Source organism: Martes martes (assembly GCF_963455335.1).
Source record: "Martes martes genome assembly, chromosome: 5".
Taxonomy (NCBI): Eukaryota; Metazoa; Chordata; class Mammalia; order Carnivora; family Mustelidae; genus Martes; species Martes martes.
The window spans coordinates 136,707,897-136,734,127 of NC_137892.1; the positions used below are offsets into that span (position 1 = coordinate 136,707,897).

The following is a 26,231-nucleotide window of genomic DNA, read 5'->3' on the forward strand; positions in this document are numbered from 1 at the left end:
GCAGTTTCAGTGAAATTTTAAGGGTAAAAACTGACAAAGATTTCCAGAGAAAATGTGGTGACAAGGCAGAGGTGGCAATACAGATAGTGTTTTTGAAACATCGGGCGAAAAAGAGGAAATTGGACAGTAGTTTGGAGGGAAAACTGAATTAAAGGAAGATCTTAGTATGTTTGCAAGCTTAAAGCTAAGAGCTGGTAGAAAGGAAAAGGCTGAAAACACCAAAGGAAATAAAAGGCACAAAAGATTAGTGGTGATGAGATGAAGCATGGGAGAAAAAAGGAGAGGAAATCAAGGAGAGGAGGGACAATTCTGATAGATCCCAAACTGTAAAAATATAACTAGCATTCTGATATATAAAACAATCTCCTATAATTTTGCTTAGCATTACCCTAAAGTGATTGCTTGAAGGAACTACATTTAGTTTCTGAATCAACAAAGAATGACTAGGCCCTAAGTCTAACCAACCGTAAAAATCAGATTCCTTCAAAGGCCAGAAATATTTGAACTCAATATTGACACATAGGCCAAACACTGCTATGCAAATAATCTAAAATAAGTCATGCTAATTTGTCTGTCTAGATCCCACAACATTCACATTCAAGATGGTAATAGCAGATTTTCCTTGCCTATGATCCCTGACTCCAGAAGGCTGCCAATATCCCACCTATCAAATACAAGTAGGAGAAAAGTTTTCACTCAGAACCTAAAAAAACACCCTAAAAAGCACCCACCTACTACTATTACTACACAGTCTAGGGTCCCTGGGTGGCTCAGACAGTTAAACATCTGCCTTCAGCTCAGGTCATGATCCCAGAAGCCTGGGGTCGAGTCCCGCATCGGGCTCTCTGCTTAGCAGGGAGTCTGCATCTCCCTCTGCACCTCCCCCTGCTTGTGCTGTCTCTCACTCTCTCTCAAATAAATAAATGAAATCTTTAAAAAAAAAAAAAAAAACCAGTCTAAAAACTGAAGGATTCCATTCAAGGCCAATATAATTTATCCAAATCTAAGAAGGCCATTGCAAAGCCACATTCACAACACTTCCAAGTTTCCAAACTGTTTGCTTTACCCACCATCTCTGTCCTAGGCCTGGAAATGCTGGTTACGATACATATCCAAAAGAGAAACAGAAGGAGAATTGGAACAGGCATAAGGAATCTCCCACTCCCGTTTTATCTACCTTCCAAAGTTTTAGTTAATCCATTAACAATGCTAATAAACTGTGAATTATCAATTAGTGCACACTTTAAAATTAAGGCTGTTGGCGCGCCTGGGTGGCTCAGTGGGTTAAAGCCTCTGCCTTCGGCTCAGGTCATGGTCTCAGGGTCCTGGGATCGAGCCCCACATCGGGCTCTCTGCTCAGCCGGGAGCCTGCTTCCTCCTCTCTCTCTGCCTGCCTCTTTGACTACTTGTAATCTCTATCAATTAAGTAAATAAAATCTTTAAAAAAAAAAAAATTAAGGCTGTTATTGGAACATTCATCAACAGCCTTGCTTTGCAAATTATTTTATCAGCATATTCTTTTACTAGGTTTACAAAAAAAGGCACACCCATCAAAAGACTTAAACAATTTTCTTTCAAAAGGCTCCATGCATACAATCTTATAAAACAAACAAACAAACAAAAGCAGAAAATAGGGGCACCTGGTTGACTCAATCAGTTAAGTGACTGACTCTTAATTTCAGCTCAGGTCATGATCTCAGGGTTCTGGGATGGGGCCCCACATTGGGCTCCCTGCTCAGCAGGGAACCTTCTTCCTCTCTCTCTGCCCTCCCCGCCCCGCCCCCCGCCCCCGCTCATGCTTGCTTGCTCTTTCTCACACACTCTCTCCCTTTCTCCCAAAAAAACAAGTAAAATCTTAAAACAAACAAACAAACAAAAAAACCCACACACCCAGAAAACTGTTATTCAGTCTCCTGAAATGCTTGAATTACAGCCAGAAAAGACTAAAGTTTACAAACAAGCTTCAGAGCCCATACCCAAGCACACCTTGCATAAGTGAGGAAAGTGCACAGCTGCACTTTGGGTTTACTCACACATCAGCTCTATGTCAAAGGTCTGGTCTTCTTTATCAACTTTCTATTCTAGGCAAGTTGATTTCTGGATCATATGAAATCTAACCTTGTAAATTGTGCCTTTGTTCCTGCCATTTACTCTTCATAGACAGGACATGGCCTACCCCCACAAAGCTCAACAAAATGTAACCCTCTATAAGGCTCATTCACACTCCATGCCCTCCAGAAAGCTGCTCTTCTGTGTACTGATCTCTAGAGTTGATCTCATCTGCCTCATCTGTCCACTTACCCCTAATAGGAAGACTCAGCCATGCACTAATCACATGACATGTCACCACCATGACATGCACTTGCGTACATCAGAGCCTTCAGTTTAGCAATTTTCTGCCTGCTCACAACACACCTCTTTTTTTCCATTCTCTCTTTCCCAACCTCTTGTCAGCCTTGCAGACCTGTATTAATCAGCTCAGGCTACCACAACAAAATACCACAAACTAGACAGCTGATCATCAGAAATTTATTTTCTCACAGTTCTGAAGGCCAGAAGTCCAAGATCAAGGTAACTTGGTTTCTGCTGAGTTTGCTTCCTGGCTTGTAGATGTCCACCTTCTTGCTTTGTTATATGCAGACCTGGCTCTTTGGTGTCTCTCTTCCTATAAGGACACTAAATCTTTAAGATCAGGGTCCACCCCTACAACCTAATTTAACCTTTATTACTTCCAAAGAGTCTCATGTCCAAATGCAGCCACACTAGGGGTTAGGGCTTCAACACATGAATTTTGAGGGCACACAAAAATTCACTCACAATATTCTCACATTTCATGATCAACCTAAATTTATCCATATGTGTTTGAAAAGAAAATAGCAAATAAGGGTTCTATATACGTTCAGTAGAGAAAACATATACATTCATATTGTTCACTACAATACTCCTACTGTTTGTCTTATGGATTTCGGAAACTCCATTATGATTGTAGATTAGCCTATTCCTCATTTCTGTCAATTTTTTTTTGTTTAATAAATATTTCTGTCAATTTTTGCTTTAAATATATTGTATTAGATTCAGAGATTAAGAAATGCCAAATTTTCCTGGAAGATAAATTGTTCCCTTTAGCATTAAGTAATGACACTCATTTGGCTAATGAGACTAATAATGACTTAAAGATTATTTTGTCTTAAGTCAATTTTATAAGATTAATCAGTTATCTTTTGGTTAGTATTTTCCTGTTATTTTTTATTCCTCTTCCTTTCAAACTTTCTGGTCATTAAATTTTAGGTGTATCACCCATAAACAGAATGTATCTGAATATTTAAATCTACTCTGAGAATTCTAAGTGGCAAGTTGAGTCCACTTAACATCTACTGTGAATGCTGATATGTCTGTATTCGTGCCTACCGCCTTGTTTTTCTATCACTGTTTACCAATATTTTCCTCCACGTCTTTTTTCTCCTTTCCTGTCTTTTAGTAGAATGATTGAGTCTTCTTCAGTGGCAGATTAAGAGTATTGCAGTATTAAGTGGTGCACACAGTAAGGGGGTGCATTTTCTGTAAAGAACCTTAAAACAGGGGCACCTGGGTGGCTCAGTTGGTTAAGTGCCTGCCTTCGGCTCAGGTTATGGTCTGAGTCCCCAGATGGAGCCCTGATCAGGCTCCCTTCTTAGTAGAAGGGAGGGAGAAAAGGTTCTCCCTCTGCCCTTCATCCTATTTGTGCGCTTTCTCTCTCTCAAATAAATAAAAATCTTTAAAAAAAAAAAAAAATGGGGCGCCTGGGTGGCTTAGTGCCTTAAAGCCTCTGCCTTCCACTCAAGTAATGATCCCAGCGTCCTGGGATCGAGCCCTGCATTGGGCTCTCTGCTCAGTGGGGAGCCTGCTTCTCCCCCTTCTCTGCCTGCCTTTCTGCCTACTTGTGATCTTTCTCTGTCAAATAAATAAATAAAATCTTTAAAAAAAAAAGAACCTTAAAACAGTAATAAAATCATCCAAAGATGAGTCTGTTTTTCATTATCACCATTTGCTGGCAATTCTAAAAATGTCAGATTAGAAATTTGTTTTTTATTGATTTTTACTATGATTAGTGCTGAATTTTGATAATATATATGTTAGCTTTAAAGTGGCATATTTTTATTCTTTCAATAAACATTGTATTCTACCTGAAGTTAATTTACAGAACTCCCAGTTACAGTCTGCACCTCACCGCATGCATGCACAGACATACTCTGATATGTATGTTTACAGATAATGTTTTGAGTGATTCAGAATCATTCAAACTTACTTCAAGGGTAGTTTCGTATCTCTAATCTTTGTTGTACTACATGTTTCTGCATTTAAACAGCAGATCCAAAATAAACTGATATATTAAAGAAATAATACTTGAGTACTTCCCATTCTGTTATTCTTTGAGAAAAAAACAAAAGATGGGAGACTAGGTTGGCAGAAGAATTCAAAAGGGCAACGTTTGAACACCTGAATTATTTTCACCAACAACATTCTAAAGCAGATCATTTGATGACAATATTTACCATAATCTGCCATTTTTTTATTTTTACGTAAGAAAATATATATATATATTTTAGTGAAGAGGTATTTTTTATTTTTTTTAAAGATTTTACTTATTTATTTGACAGAGAGAGAGAGAGAGAGATCACAAGTAGGCAGAGAGGGCAGAGAGAGAAGGGGAAGCAGGCTCCCTGCAGAACAGAGAGTCTGATGCGGAGCTCGATCCTAGGACCCTGAGATCATGACCTAAGCCAAAGGCAGAGGCCCAACATATTGAGCCACCCAGGTGCCCCGAAAAGAGGTATTTTTTAAAAGCCACTAGAATGGATATCAAAATTTAAAAAAAATAGAGGAATGGCGTGTCTGAGTGATGGACATTGGGGAGGGTATGTGTTGTGCTGAGTGCTGTGTATTGTGTAAGACTGATGAATCACTGACCTGTACCCCTGAAAAAAATAATATATTATATGTTAATAATAATTAAAAATAAATAAAATTTTAAAATTAAAAAAAAGAAATGGTCAATCAACACTGCAGTTTCAGGAATCTATTATGAAACAAGATTTTTTTTTTAAGATTTTATTTATTAACTTGAGAGGGAGAGTGATCGAGAGAGAGCACAAGCCAGGGAGAGAGGCAAAAGGGGAAGCAGACTCCTCACTGAGCAGCGAGCCCATGCAGGGCTCGACCCCAGAACACTGGGATCATGACTTGAGCTGAAGGCAGACGATTAACTGACTGAGCCACTCAGGCGCCCCATGAAACAAGACTTTTTTTCTTTCTTTTTTGTTTGTTTGTTTGTTTAATAACATCTTGAAACAAGATTTTTTAATGAAACTAGCAAATTTATCCTTATGTGCCTCTTTTTTTAATTTCACATACACGTGTACACACACATACATATATGTGTATATATATGTATACAAACACACACACATCTCACATTTCAACTGAAAAAAATTTTTCAAAATTGAAATTAAAAGCTTTCTTTGATTTGTCTCCCCCACTGATTTCCCCCATCTCACTTCTCCATGAGAGACTGCAGACTCTGAGAAACAAACTGAGGATTTGGGAGGGGAGGAGAGTGGGGGGTTGGGTGAGCCTGGTGGTGGGTATTAAGGAGGGCACGTATTACATGGAGCACTGGGTGTGGTGCGTAAACAATGAATTTTGGAACACTGAAAAAAATAAAATAAAATAACTTTTTAAATAAATAAATAAAATGAAAGCTTTCTTTGATCTGGGACCCCCAGGTGGCTCAGTTGGTTCAGAGTCCCACTCTTGGTTTCTGCTCAGGTCATGGTATCAGGGTGGTGAGATCGAGCCTTCCGTTGGGCTCCACCCTCGGCATGACATCAGCTTAAGATTCTTTCTCCCTCCCTCTGTTCCTCCCCTGTTCACATGCTCTCCTCTCTCTCTGTCTCTCTCTAAAATAAATTTAAAAATCTTTAAAAAGCTTTCTTTACCTATGAATTAACAGAGTGATAAATTTGGTATACTGGTACTGAATAAGAATATGCAAAGAATGCCCAATTTGTAAAGTCACGGACAGATTTGCAAAAGCTGTTTCTTTTCTGATCATTATTTGTTTCATCTCAATTATTATGGAAAATAATTTATCACAGAGGAGAGTGGTATTAAGAAATGATCTACTCCTAGTGTGAAATACACAAAGTATGCCAATGGTTTTCTTTTACTATTTTGAGGTTATACAATTTATTTTTATTCTTTGGGAAATTACTCTTAAAATTATAGCTTTCATACTTAAACTAATTTGAAGTTAATTAATAGCTCTAGCCTCCTTCCAAATAATAGAAAGACTTCCAACTGAATGAACTGATTCCACTCTCCTATATTTCACATTATTGATCACAGCAATTTTCGATCCACTTTGTTTTTAAATCACCCTAAATCAAGGCAACTGGGTGGCTCATTCAGTTAAGCAGCTGCTTTAGGCACGGGTCATGATTTCATGGGTCCTGGGATGAAACCCCACATGGGGCTCCCTGCTCAGCCAGGAGTCTGCTTCTTCCTCTGCCCCTCTCCCCATTCATGTGCACGAGCTTGTTCCCTCTCTCAAATAGATAAAATCTTTTTTAAAAAATCACCCTAAATTTATTAATTACTATTATTTATAGTAATGCTTGTAGTAATGCTTATAGTAATGCTCAATGCTTATGTAGATTTAACAAAATGTCTGTCAACTCCTTTTTTTAAGACATTGCTTCCTACTGCCCATTTATTATTTGAGTTATATTTCCTTGTTCCTGGAGTACATCCTTTTAGTTTTTTTTTTTCTTTTTCAGCGTAACAGAATTCTTTGTTTTTGCACCACACCCAGTGCTCCATGCAATCCGTGCCCTCCCTAATACCCACCACCTGGTTCCTCCAACCTCCCACCCCCCGCCCCTTCAAAACCCTCAGATTGTTTTTCAGAGTCCATAGTCTCTCATGGTTCACCTCCCCTTCCAATTTCCCTCAACTCCCTTCTCCTCTCCATCTCCCCATGTCCTCCATGTTATTTGTTCTGCTCCACAAATAAGTGAAACCATATGATAATTGACTCTCTCTGCTTGACTTATTTCACTCAGCATAATCTCTGAAGTACATCTTTTAGAGTTCTTTCAACAAGGGCTATCAGTAGTAAGCTCAAAACTGTTCTTTATTTGCTCTCACTCGTGAATAAGTTAGCAGGGAACTGATCCCTACACTACTCCAGTGAACTGTTCCATTACTACTGATACACTTACCTCCTCCTCCTCTGAATCACCATCATCATCATCTTCTTCTTCTTCTACTTCTTCATAAAGAGGTGGGGGTAAAGGACCAAGGATATCTTCCTCGATATGATTACTTGGCTCTTTCGTCATTTTAAGGGGCAAAGGAGGGCCAATTAACTCATCATCAGAAGAACCAGAACTCTCTTCACTCTCACTGCTGCTTGTATCCCTGAAAATAGAGAAACAGAAACTCTCTGCCTCTGCTGCAACAAAGAACACACTCTAGAGATGGTACAGATTTCCCAGGAAATCTGCTTCTCCTTTTAACAGCTGGGTTTTTGTTTTAATTAATTAATGTGTAATTTGTTAAATTTGTAATTAAAGCATTAAATGTGTAACTCAGATATTATTTTATCTTAAGAAAGTAAAAGTTTCTCTTATCTACTTATCTTAACCTAAACAAAAAGTTACAGCAATTATATGTTAGAGGCCCATAAGGACCTCCTCACTCATAGAGAGTCAGCAGAACAATTGGAATGTAGAAGAAAAACTACAAAATACTACATCCATTAGAAAGAAAACCACATGATAACCAATGCTTCTGCTCACTATATCTGATTCCAATCACTGTTTACCACAGGAGCACATAAAGTCAGCCATGTCAGAAAGTTAATATTACTCCCAAAATGTTTCAATATATTTTCCGAAATACAAATTATTTCTCAGTTTTAATTCAAGTTTGCTGAGTTGCTAAAAATGTTCTATGTAGCATCCTTGGATTCTAAAACTGTCTTACTGTAGAGAGTATTATACTGATTCTCAACTGTTTTTCTAGCCAGCATATCTGTAAACCGTTACACACTTCCTCTAAAGTCTCTATCACACTCCTCTAGGCATTCTGAAAGTCACCACCATCCACCATCCTCCTACACAACCCCAAAGGGTTGAGAATTATGTTCCTAATTACAACAATTAACATATCAAATATTTTATAAAATTCAAAGTGTTATTGCCATCTACTAAATATTTCTCATATGTAAGCTCCATGAAAGCAGAAATTTCTCTCTGTTGTGTTCACTGCTGTCTCTAGCACCTAAATGATGTCTGACATATAACAGGCACCCAATATCCACGGATACTCATCTAAGTTCACTACAGAAGGGAATACATACACACATGTTATCCATATACAAAGGTTACTACCTTTGTTTGGAGGAAGCAAACCTCCACAAAGAGAATTTCTCTTTGTTTTTGCAATGGTTTAACTCACTGTGCTCCAGCCCCATAGGCTTTCTTTCAAACTAAACAGGTTAAGCTTGGTCCAGCATGAGTGTCTTTGAACTTGCAGTCCCCTCTGCTGGAACTGATTGTTTAAATGGCCTCTTTCTCTTCATTCAGGTCTCCTCAAAGAGGCCTTATGTGCTCACTTTCTGCTTTCTCAAACACAGCCCTATCAGTCCCCATTGCCTTCATTACCTTACTTGGGTTATTTTTATCATACACCTCACTAAATTATCTTATATAATTGGTTACTTAGTTGTTTATAATCTGTTATCCATCTCCTCAGATACCCCACAACAATATGAGCTCAGAGATCTCATCTGACTTGCTAATTACTGTAGCCCCAATGTCTAAAGTAGTGCCTAACCCACAACAGATGTTCAACAAATAACAGCTGAATGACTGAATAGATTTTTATTAGAGTAGTCACACTCCAAAATTTTCTCCCTTGTCATTAAGTCACAAATTCCCAACTATACTAGTTTAGAAATCACACTTTCTTCCCCCCTCCCCCCTCCCCCACTTTTTTTTAAAAGATTTTATTTATTTATTTGACAGACAGAGATCACAAGTAGGCAGAGAGGCAGGCAGAGAGAGAGGAAGGGAAGCAGGCTCCCTGCTGAGCAGAAAGCCTAATGCGGGGCTTGATCCCAGGACCCTGAGATCATGACCTGAGCCGAAGGCAGAGGCTTTAACCCCACTTAGCCACCCAGGCGCCCCTAGAAATCACACTTTCTTAATGCAAAATTATTCGGAGCACAGAGAGTTCTAAACTAAAATGTTAATCCTTAGCACCTATGCTTTAAATGACTTAACTCGTTCTGAAGCACTGAACTGAGAACTCAACGAATCCAAGTTGATTTCTTTTTTTTCTTTTCTTCTATTTTATTTTATTTTATTCTTTTTCAGTTTCCAAAATTCATTGTTTATGCACCACACCCGGTGCTCCATGTAATAACCAGTGCCCTTCCATAATACCCACCGTCCAAACTGATTTCATGATGGATTAGACAGTCCTAACACTGACACGAAACTGGATGGAATGTATCTGCTTCTATGCAGCTTCTAGTTCCATTTCTGTCTTTTTGCTTCTAATATACACAAGCCAAGAAAATAAACAATTTTAACATAGTTTCAATTTCTGAAAAACAAAGTCCATGAAATTATGCCCAAAAATGTCCATGACAAAAAACAGAAAACATTCCATGTTTAAAATACGCCTTAATTAAATGTGCTATCAAAATATGAACCAGAGTCTGAGAAACAATATGTATCTGAAGAAAAAACAGAGGACTCAAAACCTAGTATTTCTCTCAGCTGACTTTTTATTTTTTTAAGATTTTGTTTATTTACTTGAGAGAGAGAGAGAAAGCACAAGCAGGGGGAGCATCCGTGGGAGAGGGACAAACAGACTCTCCACTAAGCAGGGAGCCTGACGTGGGGCTTGATCTCAGGACCCTGGGATCACAAACTGAGCCAAAGGCAGATGCTAAAATGACTGAGCTGCCCAGGAGCCCCTCAGCTGACTTTCTGAAAGAGAGGTTAGCTAAGCATAAATATGTAATTGTACAATTTAATATAGGAACTAAATTCAGGAACAAAATTCATTGTTTCTGGTATTAATTTCTCTTTTTTTTTAATTTTATTCATTCAACAGAGAAAGAGAGCACAAGCAAGTGGAGCAGCAGGCAAAGGGAGAGGGAGAAGCAGGCTCCCCACTGAGCTGGGAGCCTAAGTTGGTGCTTGATCCCAGGACCCTAGGATCATGACCTGAGCCGAAGGCAGACACCCAACCAACTGAGCTATGCAGGCGCCCCTGGTGCTAATTTCTTTAGAGGAAATGCAAATGTCTAAACAATTCCTACTTTACAGATTTGGAGTATATGAATACGTCTCTCCTATCCTGTAGCTATATTTCGTAGAATAAATGACATATTTCTTTCCAGCATTTGATGTTTAAATGTACTTCCATCCCTACACTATTTCTTTAAATCCAAGAAAAGTAGTAGTTTTAGATGACTTCCTCTAAACCAAATTTTAACAACACTATAGATATTTTTTAAAATTATTTGTATGTTTTGTGGGGGCGCCTTGCTGCCTCAGTTGGTGTAGCACGCAACTCTCAACCTCAGGGTTGCAGGTTCAAGCCCCCACTGGGTGCAGAAATTACTTAAGAAAATAAAATCTCAAAAAAAAATTATTTGCATGCTCTATGAAACAGACTCTTAATATATCACAAAGGAAAAATACTAACCTGAAATTTGTTTAAAATATATAGGACTGGGGCGCCTGGATGGCTCAGTGGGTTAAAGCCTCTGCCTTCAGCTCAGGTCATGATCCCAGAGCCCTGGGATCAAGCCCCACATCGGGCTCTCTGCTTCGTGGGGAGCCTGCTTCCTCCTCTCTCTCTGCCTGCCTCTCTGCCTACTTGTGATCTCTCTCTCTCTGTCAAATAAATAAATAAAATCTTTTAAAAAAATACATATATATAGGACTGAATGAAACACACCAAGAGAGAAGAGGAATTCCAGAACCAAATTCAAATTATCGTAAGAAATAATTTGTAAATAACAACAAATATGCATTTAAAGATAGTGAAGAAGATGACCACCATGTAATGACTGCTGAACATCCATAATATAAAATAGAAAACTACTCTGGAATCATACCTCACATTACACCCTGGAATCACCAAGATAAGCCAAAGCCACACCCAAAAAAAAAAATTTGGACCCCTACCTTATACCATACACAAAATTAACTCAAAATGAATCAATGACCAAACCATAAAAGCTAAAACCATAAATCTCTTCAGGTGCCTGGGTGGCTCAATCAAATAAAGCATCTGCCATCAGCTCAGGTCACGACCCGAAAGTGCTGGGATCAAGCACCACACTGGGCTCTCTGCTCAGCAGGGGGTCTGCTTCTCCCTCTACCTGCTTGTGCTCCCCGCCACCCCATCAAATAAATAAAATCTTTAAAAATTTTAAAAAATAGGGGCGCCTGGGTGGCTCAGCAGGTTAAGCCTTTGCCTTCGGCTTGGGTCATGATCTCGGGGTCCTGGGATTGAGCTCCACATCAGGCTCTCTGCTCGACAAGGAGCCTGCTTCCTCCTCTCTCTCTGCCTGCCTCAGTGCCTACTTGTGATCTCTGTCAGTCAAATAAATAAATAAAATCTTTTACAAAAATTAAAAAATAGATAATACCATAAAACTCTTAAAACAAGGGGAAATCTTCACAATCTATACTTTGGCAATGGATTCTCAGGGTGGTACCAAAAGGATAAGCAACAAAAAGAAAAAATATGTAAGTTGGACTTCATCAAAATTAAAAACTTTAATACACCAAAGGACATTATAAAGAAAGTGAAAAGACAGGGGCACCTGGGTGGCTCAGTGGGTTAAAGCCTCTGCCTTCGGCTCAGGTCATGATCCCAGGGTCCTGGGATCGAGCCCCGCATCGGGCTCTCTGTGAAGCAGCGAGCCTGCTTCCCTTCCTCTTTCTCTGCCTGCCTCTCTGCCTACTTATGATCTCTGTCTGTCAAATAAATAAATAAAATCTTTAAAAAAAAAAAAAAAAGAAAGAAAGTGAAAAGACAGTGGTGCTGGCTGGCTCAGTTGGTAGAATGTGACTCCTGTTCTTGGGGGTATGAGTTCAAGCTCCACATGCGGCAGAGAGTTTACTTTAAAAAAAAATTTAAGAAAGTGAAAAGCCCAGGGTGCTCAGTCAGTTAAGTCTCTGCCTTCGGCTCAGGTCATGATCCCAGGGTCCTGGGATTGAGCCCCACATCGGGCTCTCTGCTCAGCAGGAAGCCTGCTTCTCCCTTTCCCATTCCCCTTGCCTGTGTTCCCTCTCTCATTGTGTCTCTCTCTGTCAAATAAATAAATATTTTAAAAAATAAAATAAAATAAAATAAAAACCACAAAAAAAATGTATAGCCTTAAGGCAATTAAAACAATGCAAAAATTACAAAACTTCATGATGCCTCAATGAAGAAAAAAGTGAATTAACAGTTTTCTCCTGCCTGTATTTTTTTATTGTTATTTTTTTTCCTGAGATACGAAAGCCACTGGCAAAGGGGCCTTTAACTAGGACCCTTAACTAGGGATACCTGGGTGGCTCAGTCGGTTAAGCCTCAGGTCATGATCCCAGGGTCCTAAGATGGAATCCCAAAACAGGCTCCTTGCTCAGTGGGGAGCCTGCTTCTCTTTCTGCCCCTCCCCTTCTCAGTGCTGGGGGCGGGGGGGGGGGGGAGACACTCTCTCTTTCTCTCTCTGACAAATAAATAAAATCTTTTAAGCAAAAGTCCTTAACTAACATGTACTTTCTTATTTATTTAAAAATGTGTATTGGTTTACAAAATTTCAAGAGAATTCTTTTTAATTATGGGCTTTCTCCCCCCAAGGAAAAGGTCACCACCTCCTTTCTCAGGACCAATGAAGACTGCTTCCCATTGTGCCAATGCATAATAATTGTGGTGACCAACAAGAGAAGCTGCCATTTGCTTCATAATCTCTGAGAAAACTAAAATCTGATAGTGTTTACTTGCTGACCTCTAATTAGAACTAAAAACCTTTAAAAATAAAAAAATCAGTTTCTCAGAACAAAATCAGTCTTTATCCTCTTTTTTCTTTGCAAAAACTCCCAGTTTCAATTATCTAAGATTAAATACCTAAATGGGAATGATAGTTTAATGGAATCTTTTTGAGAAAGTCAAGCACCTGGAAGACGATTTAGAGCCATCTCTGACTACGTGTGACCCCGAAGATGTTGGTTCAATATCTTCATTTTGCCTTCTTAATTCTTTCTCTCTGTTCATTTCTTCCTCTTTTTCTCTTGCTTCTGTAAAGATTTTTAAAAAAATTTCAATAGTTACGACTTCAAAATTTGTCAGGATCAATAAAGGCTAAAAATTAATATAGTCAAAGTGATGTAATTTAGAGTAGTGCCAGTAACAGCAAAAATTTACCAACCTAAGTACCCAAATTGGGACAATAACTGAACTACTGTATATCAACATAAAATCCTGCCAATAGGGACATGTGGGTGGCTCAGTCGGTTGAGCGTCTACCTTTAGCTCGGGGGCATGATCTCAGAGGCTTAGGATCGAGTCCCCAGTCAGGCTCCCTGCTCAGGAGTGAGCCTGCTTCTCCCTCTCCTTGCCATTCCCCCTCCTTGAGCTCTGTATCTCTCTGACAAATATATAAAATCTTTAAAAAATTAATTAATTTAATACAACCAATAAAAATAGTGATGGAAAATATACAAATCTGGGAAAATAATAACAGATATGCTAAGCAAAATTAACATGTGAATAGTATATAAATGACACAGCACTATCTAACGGGGCACCTGACTGGCTCAGTCACTAAAGCACATGACACTTGACTTCAGGGTTGTGGGTTTGAGCCCTGCATGGGGGGGGGTAGACAGATTACTTAAAAATAAAATCTTGGGGCACCAGGGTGGCTCAGTGGGTTAATGCCTCTGCCTTCGGCTCAGGTCATGATCCCAGGGTCCTGGGATCGAGCCCCGCATCGGGCTCTCTGCTCAGCAGGGAGCCTGCTTCCTCCTCTTTCTCTGCCTGCCTCTCTGCCTACTTGTGATCTCTCTCTCTCTCTGTCAAATAAATAAATAAATAAATAATATTAAAAAAATAAAATCTTAAAAGGGCGCCTGGGTGGCTCAGTGGGTTCCAGCCTCTGCCTTTGGCTTGGGTCATGATCCCAGGGTCCTGGGATCGAGCGCCGCATTGGGCTCTCTGCTCAGCGGGGAGCCTGCTTTCTCCCTCTCTCTCTGACTGCCTCTCTGCCTGCTTGTGATCTCTCTCTGTCAAATAAATAAATAAAATCTTTTTTAAAAAATCTTAAAAAATAAATAAAAATTTTTAAAAAATAAAGAGGGGCGCCTGGGTGGCTCAGTCAGTTAAGCATCTGTCTTTGACTCAGGTCGTGATCCCAGCACCCTGGGATCAAGCCCTGAGTCAGGCTCCCTGCTCAAGAGGGAGTCTGCTTCTCCCTCTTCCCGCTCCCAATTGTGCTCTCTCTTGCTCTCTCTCTCAAATAAGTAAATAAATAAAATATTTAAATTAATTAATGAATTAAGTAAATTAAAATGAAAAGATGTGGAAGGTGACAAGTAAAAAATTAAGTGTCCAAAGGTAAGACTTTAGGTAACTTCACTTTTTATTTTTAATATATTTTAAACTATAAATTCAGAATTTTATTCATTTCTGATGTTCCCCACTGGATCTGTGGTAAGGGACTTCCCACAAAAATCTTGAGAAAATTTCAGATTTCTAGAGTTATTTACCTTGGAAAGACAAAAAAAATTATCCAAAGAAATTTTATCTTTTTCCTCTGATAACGTCCCTCTACAATTGGAGGGCATACAGGAAGGAACTGAATTACATAAACTGTTCTCAACTGCCACTATCCTCAATGGCCTGAGATAATCTTTAACATTTTTCTCTTAATAATGAAAAAACAATATACCTAAAGTTAAACAGTATCACAAGGCACTTATTAATTGGAATGTTGTACTCTTTAGGGTCTTTTGTTGATAGGATATGAAGGATAAGAAATAAGAAGATAACAAACATACATGGACAAGTAACTAGATAGCCTTTTATTTCAAACAGGAAAGATAAAACTACAGGATGAGGAAAGGCAAACATTATAGCTCTAGCTCATGTTGATATTTTTTGTGCTCACCACTGGGCTAAGGTGGGTGGGTTAGGTAATTCTGCACTCTGATGCTGAGGTTGAAAAAAAATAAAAAATAAAGAAGATAATGTCTAAAGAGAAGAGTAGGCCTGCAGGGCTCATACCATCATCCTGCTTCTCCAGTCAATCCCTCCATACCCTCCAGGGTATGAGGGGTGAGAGGGGAGAGGCTGGGGGGACGGGGGATGAAACCACACTTGGACACTTGATCCTAGGCTCTGGTCTTGGGGCATTTCTGACCTTAATCAGTAAACAATATCTAGGCGTACATTATTAGCCTCCTATACAGCAGCCATTTCTTCCTTTTCTCCTTGCTAAGAAAAACCACAACTTTCTCCAGGTTAAGAGGAAGCAGGTGCTTCAGCAGATGTGGGTCCCTCCCTGCCCAGAGGGGTAAAGCTTGATTCCAAGTCAACTATATTGCTCTTGCCAGTGGCTGTATTTTGGAACTAATGTTCCACACTAACACCAGCCTATAAGATATGAGAAGTCAGCTGGAGGAACATTTGAGAAAGGTTTTCTTACTTCTAAAAAAAGATATACAGAACAGTGTCCTTTCAGCCTGCGGAGGTGGTCATCTGCTTGTAACAAAATTTCACTTATAATTTTGGGTGATGAGGGCAGTCAGTTTAAAACAAGCCAATACCTTAAAACTGGCAAAGCAGAAAAAGGGGGGAAAAAACTTAATGTTCCTCATGCCAGGACTCAGAAGATGGAAGAGCCCCATTCTGGAGTTGTTTTCATGTGTAACACTAAATTTTTCTTATTTGAGTCATTTTTAATTAGGTCTTCTATGACTTCTTTGCAAGTAACCACCTTATAATAACAACCTTAGTTTAACAAATATTACAGCAGCTAATACATGGCGTTTATTATGTATCAGGTATTTTTTTTTAAGATTTTATTTATTTATTTATTTATTTATTTATTTGTCAGAGAGAGAGAGAGAGAGAGAGAGAGCGCGCTCGTACAAGCAGGCAGAGGCAGAGAGAGAAGCGGGCTCCCTGCCCAGCAAGGAGCCCGATGCGGGACTCAATCCCAGGACCCTGAGATCACGACCTGAGCCGAAGGCAGTGGCTCAACCGACTAAGCCACCCAGGTGTCCCTATCAGGTATTTTTTTTAAACACTGTCTATAAATCAACTCCTTTAATCATCACAACTTCTGAAGCAGATACTATTTTTTTTAGCTTGAGGTTTAATTGACAAAATTCTAAAATATTTGAAGTGCACAATGTGCTGATTTAATATACATTATGAGAAGATTCTCACCACGGAGTCATGAACATATCCATCACCCCACATACTCACCTTTTTTTTTTTTTGAAGTGAAAACATTTAAGTTCTACTCTCTTACCAAATTTCAGTTATACAATACAGTTGATGTAGGTACTATTATTCTCACTCGTTTGAGAAATCTATGCCATAGAAAAGTTAAGTAACAAAGCTATGAAATCCCAGAGCACTGAACTGACACTCTAGAACTTGATCTTTCTAATATGTGACCAGACTTTCTTAGAGACTAAAATTACCCAGTGAGCACCACCTCCCTTATCTAATAGTTTGCCTGCCTTTCTCTCCAAAGCCCAGCCCTTTACTGCATGCTTGCAGCCAAACTATCTGGAAACTGAGCCACCTACCTGTCCAACTAGTGTTTCTCACCGGAGGATAAATACTCCTAACTACTTGCCCCTAGTAAAACATCTAATTTTTTTTAAAGATTTTATTTATTTGTCAGAGAGAGAAAGCAAGCACAAGCAGAGGGAGCTGCAGGCAGAGCGAGAAGCAGGCAGGGGTGAAGCAAGCTCCCTGCTAAGCAAGGATCCCACTGCTGGACTTGATCCCAGGATCCTGGGATCACGAGCTAAGCAGAAGGCAGAGGCTTAACTGACTGAGCCACCCAGGCATCCCCAAGCATCTGATTTTTCAATTAAAAATTTTTATTTTATTTTTTTTAAGATTTTATTTATTTGTCAGAGAAAGACAGAGAGAGAGCACAAGCAGCGGGGAGAGGCAGGCAGAGGGAGAAGTGGTCTCCCTGCTGAGCAAGGAGCCTTGATCTGGGACTCGATCCCAGGACCCTGAGATCATGACCTAAGCTGAAAGCAGATGCTTAACCAACTGAGCCACCCAGGCGTCCCAAAATTTTGATTTTTTTTTAAACACTAGCCAGAATTTTCTAATCAGAGTTTCCTGCCATCACCTGCTGCTTCATTAATGCAAGTGATAAAGATAAAAAGCAGGATTAAGACATTTTAGAGGGGAAAAAAAAATTCCTCCTCATTGTTGACTGAGGACAAAAACCAAAACCAAGCAGAATTCAATAGTCTGTAACTCCTGACAAAGGGTATCATTTCATGCATTTTCATCAAATGTGGAACCAAGTATACTGTCAGCACTGTAAAAATGCTCTGTACCTTCCCTTAACCAAAGTGAATTAACCTACTATCCAACACCTAATTTTATTCTTCCAAACACCTCATTTTATTTTTCTACTTTCAAACAGACCAATTTTTGGATAGCCGTTTCTGAAAAGCTTCTCCACGTGTATGCAATTTTTGTCTAGGTAATGGCAAACTATCCAAAAGTACCATCTCTCGTCTGGGCTCATTCACACAAATTGCAGAGGCAAAGGAAAATAATTTGGCACATAAAAATCTCAGAGCCAATCATCATAGCAATCACTTAACTTAAAGAAATGAGACTTAAAATAAAATGTAAAGGAAATAAATTACTATAAATATAAACTAGAATAAATGTTTTCTCATCATGATACTCTTTTTACTCATGGTACTTAAATCTTGCTAAACGTTTTTGTTACTCTAACTTAAAAAACAACTCACTAGCCTACCAATTTCATGTAAATCTAAATTACAAATATTTAATGCCAAAATACTAGGAAATTAAAAAATAAGAATATTTTAACTACATTAATTACATTTCCCCATTAAATATTTAGGGATGTAATTATTATGTACTAAGCTCTACTAGGCTTATACTTACAGTATAAAAGTGAAAACAAGGTTCTTATCCTCAATACGTGAAAAATATTAGGAAAAAATTTATAGTATTCTTTAAAGTGTTATGGATATAAAGGCAGGGAACAATTATTATGTCCAGACAGTTTTTCAAAAAATCCCTAGAAAAAGTAAAATATGTGTGAGGCCTTAAAGGATAAGGTAGGATTTAACCAGATAGGAAGACCATTTCAGGTACACATACACACACAACTCTTTAAGCTTTTCTAATTTCTAAAATCTCCAGGACAGGTTGTCTTTTCAGGATCACTTAAAGTCATATTCATATCCTATTTTAACCATTTTTTCAAAGATGTTGTTTCCTATCCTACCACAGATAAGGTTCATAAATCCATCTAAAGCACAGGCATACCTAGGGACACCTGGGTGGCTCAGTCAGTTAAGCCTCTGTCTTTGGCTCAGGTCAGGATCTCAGGGTCCTGGGATTGAGCCCTGGGGGAAGGAGGGGGACAGAGGACCCCCCCGACACACACACACCCCGCCAGGGTCCCTACTCAGCAGGATTCTACTTCTCCCACACCCTCTGCCCCTCCCCCTTGCACGCACTCACTCGTGTGCCCTTTCTCTCTAATCATTTTTAATAAATAAAATACACGCACACCCAAAATAAGCATTTGAATAAATTTTTCTTCTCCATTTATCTCCTCATAGTATTATAGCCTTAAAAAGGACCTATGTCTTTCATATGTCCCAGACATACTTACTAGAGCTTTCAGAAAAATAAAACACTTTAGAGGCCCCTGGGTGGCTCAGTTAACCATCTGCCTTCAGCTCAGGTCATGATGCCGGAGTCCCAGAATCAAGTCCTATTTCAGGCTCCCTGCTCAGCGGAGAGCCTGTTTCTCCCTCTGCCCCTCACCCCACTCATGCTCGCTTGTGCTCTCTCTTTCTCTCTCAAATAAATAATAAAATCTTTAAAAAAAAAAAATGAAAATGAAAACACTTTAAAAAAACCACTTATACCATTATTTCCTGACATTTAACATAATGCATACTTTATTGAGGTTTTATAGTAATTTATCCTTTCTACAAGAGCATTTACCAACCAAAACAGTTCATATTCACATACACAGACAAACTTGCTATTAAAAGAGACCATGGGGCAGGAGGGGGAGGGATGATCCACAGTTCTTATTTTCCTCAAGCCTAATGTCAATGCCCTCACAAAGACTCCAATACAATCACGAGATAAAGAATGCCCTTATCTCAATTTTTGAACTTTCAAGAAAAACAAGTGAAACTTTGGATTCATGTGTTTAGATCAGGGGTAAAAACAGTGGTCCAAGTCCAAGAATATAATACTAAATCAAAAAAGTTCAACATGGGCGCCTGGGTGGCTCAGTCGGGTGAGTGACTGCCTTTGGCTCAGGTCGAGATCCTGGAGTCACGGGATCAAGTCCCACATCAGGCTCCCAGCTCCACAGGGAGCCTGCTCCTCCCTCTGACCTTCTACCCTCTCATGTTCTCTCTTGCTCGCTCTCTCAAAATAAATTTTAAAAATCTTAAAAAAAAAAAAAAGTTCAATATATTTAATTCATCCACAAATGTCACAGGAGAACTTGGTCTTCCGATGATTCTTCAAATTTTAAAAATCTAGTAACTGTTCATTGTAATTCCCCTTAGGTGCTAAATGCACACACGTTTTACTAAGAAAAAATGTAGGAGTTAAAAGTAATTGTTTTCAAAGTACTTTACTGTTTAAAAGGTACTATGCCACAAGATGGGGTCAGGAGGGAGACAAACCATAAGAGACTCTTAATCTAGTAGGATGTGCAGCTGACCCTCAAACCCAGGTCCTCCAACTCCAAATTCCAAGCTCTATACAATGGGTGAGGCCATTTTAAAACATTCTCCAAAGAAGCAGAATTTATTTTTTAAAAGGCAGTATTAGAGTTCTAAATTCAATCTTCTCAAGTATATAACGAGAACTTATCTTGCAAGGCATGGTACAGGGAACTATAAAACTTACTTAGGTGAACAGACAATCTCTGTTCCAAGTGTTTTGTTATCACAAGCTGCAAGAGGTAAATACAAGAGAGCTATGCTCTAATAGCATAAGCATTAACTAAAAAGCGTAATTTAAAAATTAAGTGGTTAAAAAATTTACAAATATGCCTCAAGTAGTAGCATGTCTTTGCATTTTGTCTGATGATATTATTTAATATTTTTAAGTGTGGTAGAGGTATTTCAGTTAAGTTTTTTAAAGGATCAGTGTCTCTTAAAGGCACATACTAAAGTATTTATGGGTGAAATAATGTGTCTCAGATTTGTATCAAAATAATCTGACAGGGAAAGAAAATGGAAATAACACCAGCTGTGCATTATTATAGTTCTTAAATCTGTGTGATAGAGGAGTTCATTACTACACTTCTGTAAGTGTTTGAAATGTGTTATTAATGATAGTTCTTTTTAAAAAATCTTTGTGATAGAGTTCTTAAATCTGTGTGATAGAGGAGTTCATTACTACACTTCTGTATGTGTTTGAAATGTGTTATTAATGATAGTTCTTTTTAAAAAATAGTAGGTGGGCTTCTCGCCACAAAAAAACCTTATTCTTCCAAAGACCAAAAAATTTCACAACAAGCTCATTCTCCAAATATTAGATATCACTGCTATATAGTTTATCATTTTAAAACCAAAAAGGACAATTGCCAGAATATTCACTTAAATTTTTCCAGAAGTCCTGTCTCTGATTTCTAGCCCCCTTTGCACTATCAAGATACATCCATCCTTTCAGTGTAAGAATGATCTGAGTCATATCCAAAGAAAGCAGTAGAGGGGCACCAGCGTGGCTCAGTCGGTTAAGCATCTGCCTTCCACTCAGGTCATGATCCCAAGATTGAGTCCCACACTGGGCTCTCTGCTCAGTGGGGAGCCCGCATCTCCTTCTCCCTCTGCCTGCCACTCCCCCCACTTGTGCGCCTTCTCTTATGTATATCTCCTATTTGGGTGGCTCAGTTGATTAGGCGACTGCCTTTGGCTCACATCATGATCCTGGAGACCCGCATTGGACTCCCTGCTTGGCAGGGAGTCTGCTTCTCCCTCTGACCCTCCCTCCTCTCATACTCTCTCTCTCATTCTCTCTCTCAAATAAATAAATAAAATCTTTTGAAAAAATTAAAAATTAAATAAAATCTTTTAAAAAACCAAAGAACAAAAAACAAAGAAAGCAGTAGAGGAGTCAGTCTAGTTGGAAGACCCTAAGGTGGTACCCAGAATTGCCAACCACCTGCTATCACACCACACAGTCTGGAAATTAAGGCCTTCATTACATGTCTGATACAACTCATTAGTGCAGGGTTCAACGGGAGCAGCCACATTCACTGTATGTCTCAATTTTCTATACTGTCTGAGTCAACAGTCAGTGGTGTACACAGCTCTCAGAGCCACCTCTCGCCCAGCCTTCCAAATACTGGTTCCGCTGTAAGCAGGAAAAGAAAAAAATGAAATGAAAATTCAGATAAAGGTGGAAGGAGAGGAATAAAGAAACTGCTATTCTGATTCTTATAAATTAATTTAGAATCCCTGTTTGTTCATAGCAGACACTTCAAAAAGATTTTAGCATTCAGACTTTCTTAAACTACTTAGATGCAACTTTTACCATGCTAAAATAATAATAATAATAATAATAACCTCTGCTTCCAAAGGAACCAGCACATTTGGTCTTTCAACAGCTCTGAATTTTTTTTCAGTCTAATAATAACTGTCAATGTACTTCTGTACGGCGTATACAGTATTTAAACCAATAAAAGAGCCATAACTAAACTTCTTACCCAGTGTTTTCCGACTTCTTTCCACAGCTGTTCTTCGCGTTTGTTCAAACATTGCTTCCAAATCAAATGTGCGAGCTTTTTTTCCTAAACAGAAATAAGTAGCAAACTGTGATCTTTTTGCATTAAGCTGGCCAAACTTTAGGTACTCCATAAACACTTATTAAATGATCGACAACCATTTAATCTGTTTAATTTATAGCATGGCTACAAGACAAATACCTAGGAAGAAAGAGTTTACTTCCTAGGGAAATTTTAATGACAGTCTCATCATTAATCGGCCGACTTTCCCATCCTCCTTTAATACACCTGGAATCTACCCCTTAAATCTACAACACTGGTCATAGGCAAAATGGAGAATGTTCAGACCCTAATTTCTGGAACCCAGGAATATGTTACATTACAGGGCAAAAGAGACTTTGCAGATCTAATTAATGTTATGGACTTCAAAACAGATTACCCTAGTTGGCCCAATCTAATCACAGATGACCTTACAAGCAAAGATGCAGAACAAATACAGCTAAAGTCAGAGAGATGTGAAGTGTGAAACGTACTGGAAATACTAGCTGGAGTTTTCAGATGACGACAGACAGTAATGCAAGCACCTTAAGAAGCGAAGAGATGTCACACCAGTCAGAATGGCTAAAATTAACAAGTCAAGAAATGACAGATGCTGGCGAGGATGCGGAGAGAGGGGGACCCTCCTACACTGCTGGTGGGAATGCAAGCTGGTGCAGCCACTCTGGAAAACAGTGTGGAGGTTCCTCAAAAAACGGAAAATAGAGCTACCCTATGACCCAGCAATTGCACTACTGGGTATATATCCTAAAGATACAAACGTGGTGCTCCGAAGGGGCACGTGCACCCGAATGTTTATAGCAGCGATGTCCACAATAGCCAAACTATGGAAAGAACCTAGATGTCCATCAACACATGAATGGATAAAGAAGATGTGGTATATATACACAATGGAATACTATGCAGCCATCAAAAGAAATGAAATCTTGCCATTTGCGATGGCGTGGATGGAACTAGAGGGTATTATGCTTAGCGAAATAAGTCAATCGGAGAAAGACAACTATCATATGATCTCTTTGATATGAGGAAGTGGAGATGCAATGTGGGGGGGTTGGGGGGAAGTAGGAAAAGAAAAAATGAAAAGATGGGATTGGGAGGGAGACAAACCATAAAAGACTCAATCTCAAAAAACAGACTGAGGGTTGCTGGGGGGAGGGGGGACGGGAGAAGGTGGTGGGGAAATGGACATTGGGGAGAGTATGTGCTATGATGAGTGCTGTGAAATGTGTAAACCTGGCGATTCACAGACCTGTACCCCTGGGGATAAAAATACATTATATGTTTATTAAAATAAATAAATTAATTTAAAAAAAAAAAGAAGAAGCGAAGAGATTCCTACCTGACAGCGAATAAGGAAACAGAGGCCTCAGCCCTAAAACTACAAGAAACCAAATTCTGACAATAACGTGAATGAGCTTGGAAGCAATATTACATTTGTTTTCATTGCTTTTTTTTTTTTTAAATAATAATGTCTACTTCATGTTAGTAAGAATATGGTAAAAATGTCATTCTTACATAATACTGACTTTGGTATAAAATGGAACAACTTTTCTGAAGGGCATTATGACAAAATGTATCAATTAATTTATTTATTTTTAAGATGTTTATTTATTTATTTGACAGACAGAGATCACAAGTAGGCAGGGAGGCAGGCAGAGAGAGGAGGAAGCAGGCTCCCTGCCGAGCAGAGAGCCCGATGCGGGGCTCGATCCCAGGACCCTGGGATCATGACCTGAGCCGAAAGCAGAGGCTTTAACCCACTGAGCCACCCAGGCGCCCCGTATCAATTAATTTTAAAAGATATATACCCAGGAGCACCTGGGTGGCTCAGTCAGTTAATCATAGGACTCTTGATATCAGTGTCATGAGTTCAAGCCCCAGGTTGGGCTCCACACTAGGTGGGAAGCCTACTTAAAAAATAAATTTAAAAAAATTAAAAATAAAAGATATATATCCAATGTTTTTGGTTACTTTTTAACATCTATATTTTTATTATAGTCCCTTCTTTAGAAATTTATCCTATGGAAATTCTTTTTTACAAAAAGAAATAAAGGGTTATTCATAAAGATACTCTTTTTAGTATTACTAATAAAAGTTAGAATTAGAAACTATGTAGGCCAAAACGTTGACACTTCTATTAAATGTACTATCCAGCCATCAAAAATGTTTTGGAAGAGCACATTATAATACGGAAAATCCTCAAAGTATTAAGAATTAAAATACATAATTAAGAATAACATAAAATTGTACATACATATGATCTTAACATTCTTGATAAATATACAACAGGAAAGAATAGAAAAATAACTTCTAAGTCTTGATTACTAGATCATGCAATTATTAAGGATTTTACTTCTTCCTTATTTGCTTTTCAGATTTTCTGCTATTAATATGTGTTACTTTTGAAATTAGGGAGAAAACTATTTTAAAGAACTGAAACAAAATTAAATAGTATAGGGACACCTGGGTGGCTCAGCCAGTTAAGCGTCTGCCTTCACCTCAGGTGGTAATCCCATGGTCCCAGGACAGAGCCCAGAATCGGGTTCCTTATTCCGCAGGGAGCCTGCTCCTTCCTCTGCCTGCCACTCCCCCTGCTTGTGTGTTCGTTCGCTCTCTCTCTCTGGCAAGTAAATAAATAAAATCATTTTAAAAGACCGACAAAAGTAAATACTATAGTAATACATACCTATATAGTATTTTTGTAAACACGACCAGCTACGGATAAAAATGTAGCAGAAGGGGCACCTGGGTGGCTCAGTGGGTTAAGCCTCTGCCTTCGGCTCAGGTCATGATCCCAGGGTCCTGTGATCGAGCCCCACATCGGGCTCTCTGCTCAGCAGGGAGCCTGCTTCTCCCTTCCTATCTGCCTGCCTCTCTGCCTACTTGTGATTTCTCTCTCTGTCAAATAAAAAAATAAATAATCTTTTTAAAAAAAATGTGGCAGAAGACATTACCATAATAAATGGGTATATGAACACCAACAAGAGACCTGGACACATCAGCCTGATATTTGTTCCATCCAGGACCCAAGAGAAATGGGAAGACGATTTACATTTGCTTCTTACAAGCAGTCATGTTTTCAACAGATGACTACATCTCTGTTTGAAATGTTCTTCTTTATCTCATAGCAAGACTCTACAGAGAGACTGAAGTGACAATTCCGGGGAAGAAAGGCTTTAATCAAAAAGGATTTAATAACTCTTATAATTATCACTCAATGCACCACTTGTTGCCAGAAAGGCCATCTCACTGAAGACCACAGTCAATGGTTAGCTCTCAGCCTCAGGACACAAAAAGACAACTCCCTCCACGAACCAATACGTCCACAGCATAGGTCACAAAGCTATCTTTCCCACAAGCCTTCCCATACGTGTCACCTGAGCTGGTCCCAACAGTCAAGCAAGAATTAGCGGATGGGAAAGAGACTACCGAGAAATTGCAAGGCATACACTAGAGCAAAAGTAACTAGGGCTTGGTGCAGCGGAGGCTGCGGAACAGAGATGACAGCTGGGTCTCCTCTCTCAACCCGCCGTTCTTAAAAACCCTGCAAAAGGAGACGAGGCTAAGCGTTAAGACAGTCACTCACCGAACCCCGTGAAGCCCATGGTGACCGCTAGCTGCGGATCCGGTCCCGACGCGTCTGAGCCTGTCACTGGGGCAAGAGGAGGAGAAGACCTCGTTAGTGCGGCGACCCCGGCGCCCCCTAGCCCTCCCCGCCCTGCCTGGGATCGCCCCCACGGAACCCACCTTCGCTGGGCCCCGGGCGCTCCATGGCCAGCCGCCCGCCGCAGAACTAGCTAAAGCCACAGCACAAACAGCTGCGGAAGACTCGAGGCAAAACTAACCGGAAGTATCGCCTTGGAAAGACGCCGCGGCCAAGGCCAAGAGCGTCGCCTTCCGCTAGGGGATGGCGGTCCCCGGAGCTGCGCCGCCCTACCGGGTTGGCGGGGCATAAACGCCGCCGAGATCATTTACTTAACCCACTGGCTGGAAACATTACCTAGTTTGTGTAGCACCCTTTCTTTTTCTCTACCCCCCTCCCTCCCTCCGTTCCTCCCTTCCGCCCTTCATCCCTTCTTCCTTTCCTTCCTTCCTCCCTCCCTTCTTTTTT

The 26,231-nt window shown here is 39.5% G+C and overlaps 1 protein-coding gene across 1 annotated transcript in view; it reads right to left on the minus strand.

Annotated features, from left to right (window-relative positions):
- Window positions 1-25,978, minus strand: part of WDR70 (WD repeat domain 70) — a 316,291-nt gene extending 290,313 nt beyond the window's left edge. The window contains exons 1-5 of the mRNA XM_080803311.1: window positions 25,868-25,978; window positions 25,707-25,772; window positions 22,046-22,129; window positions 13,232-13,352; window positions 7,260-7,458 (exon numbers count right to left, since the gene is read on the minus strand). Coding sequence (XP_080659437.1) covers window positions 7,260-7,458; window positions 13,232-13,352; window positions 22,046-22,129; window positions 25,707-25,772; window positions 25,868-25,892 — 495 coding nt within the window. The 5' untranslated portion in view covers window positions 25,893-25,978. The remainder of the gene's footprint in view (window positions 1-7,259; window positions 7,459-13,231; window positions 13,353-22,045; window positions 22,130-25,706; window positions 25,773-25,867) is intronic.
- Window positions 25,979-26,231: the final 253 nt, after the last annotated feature.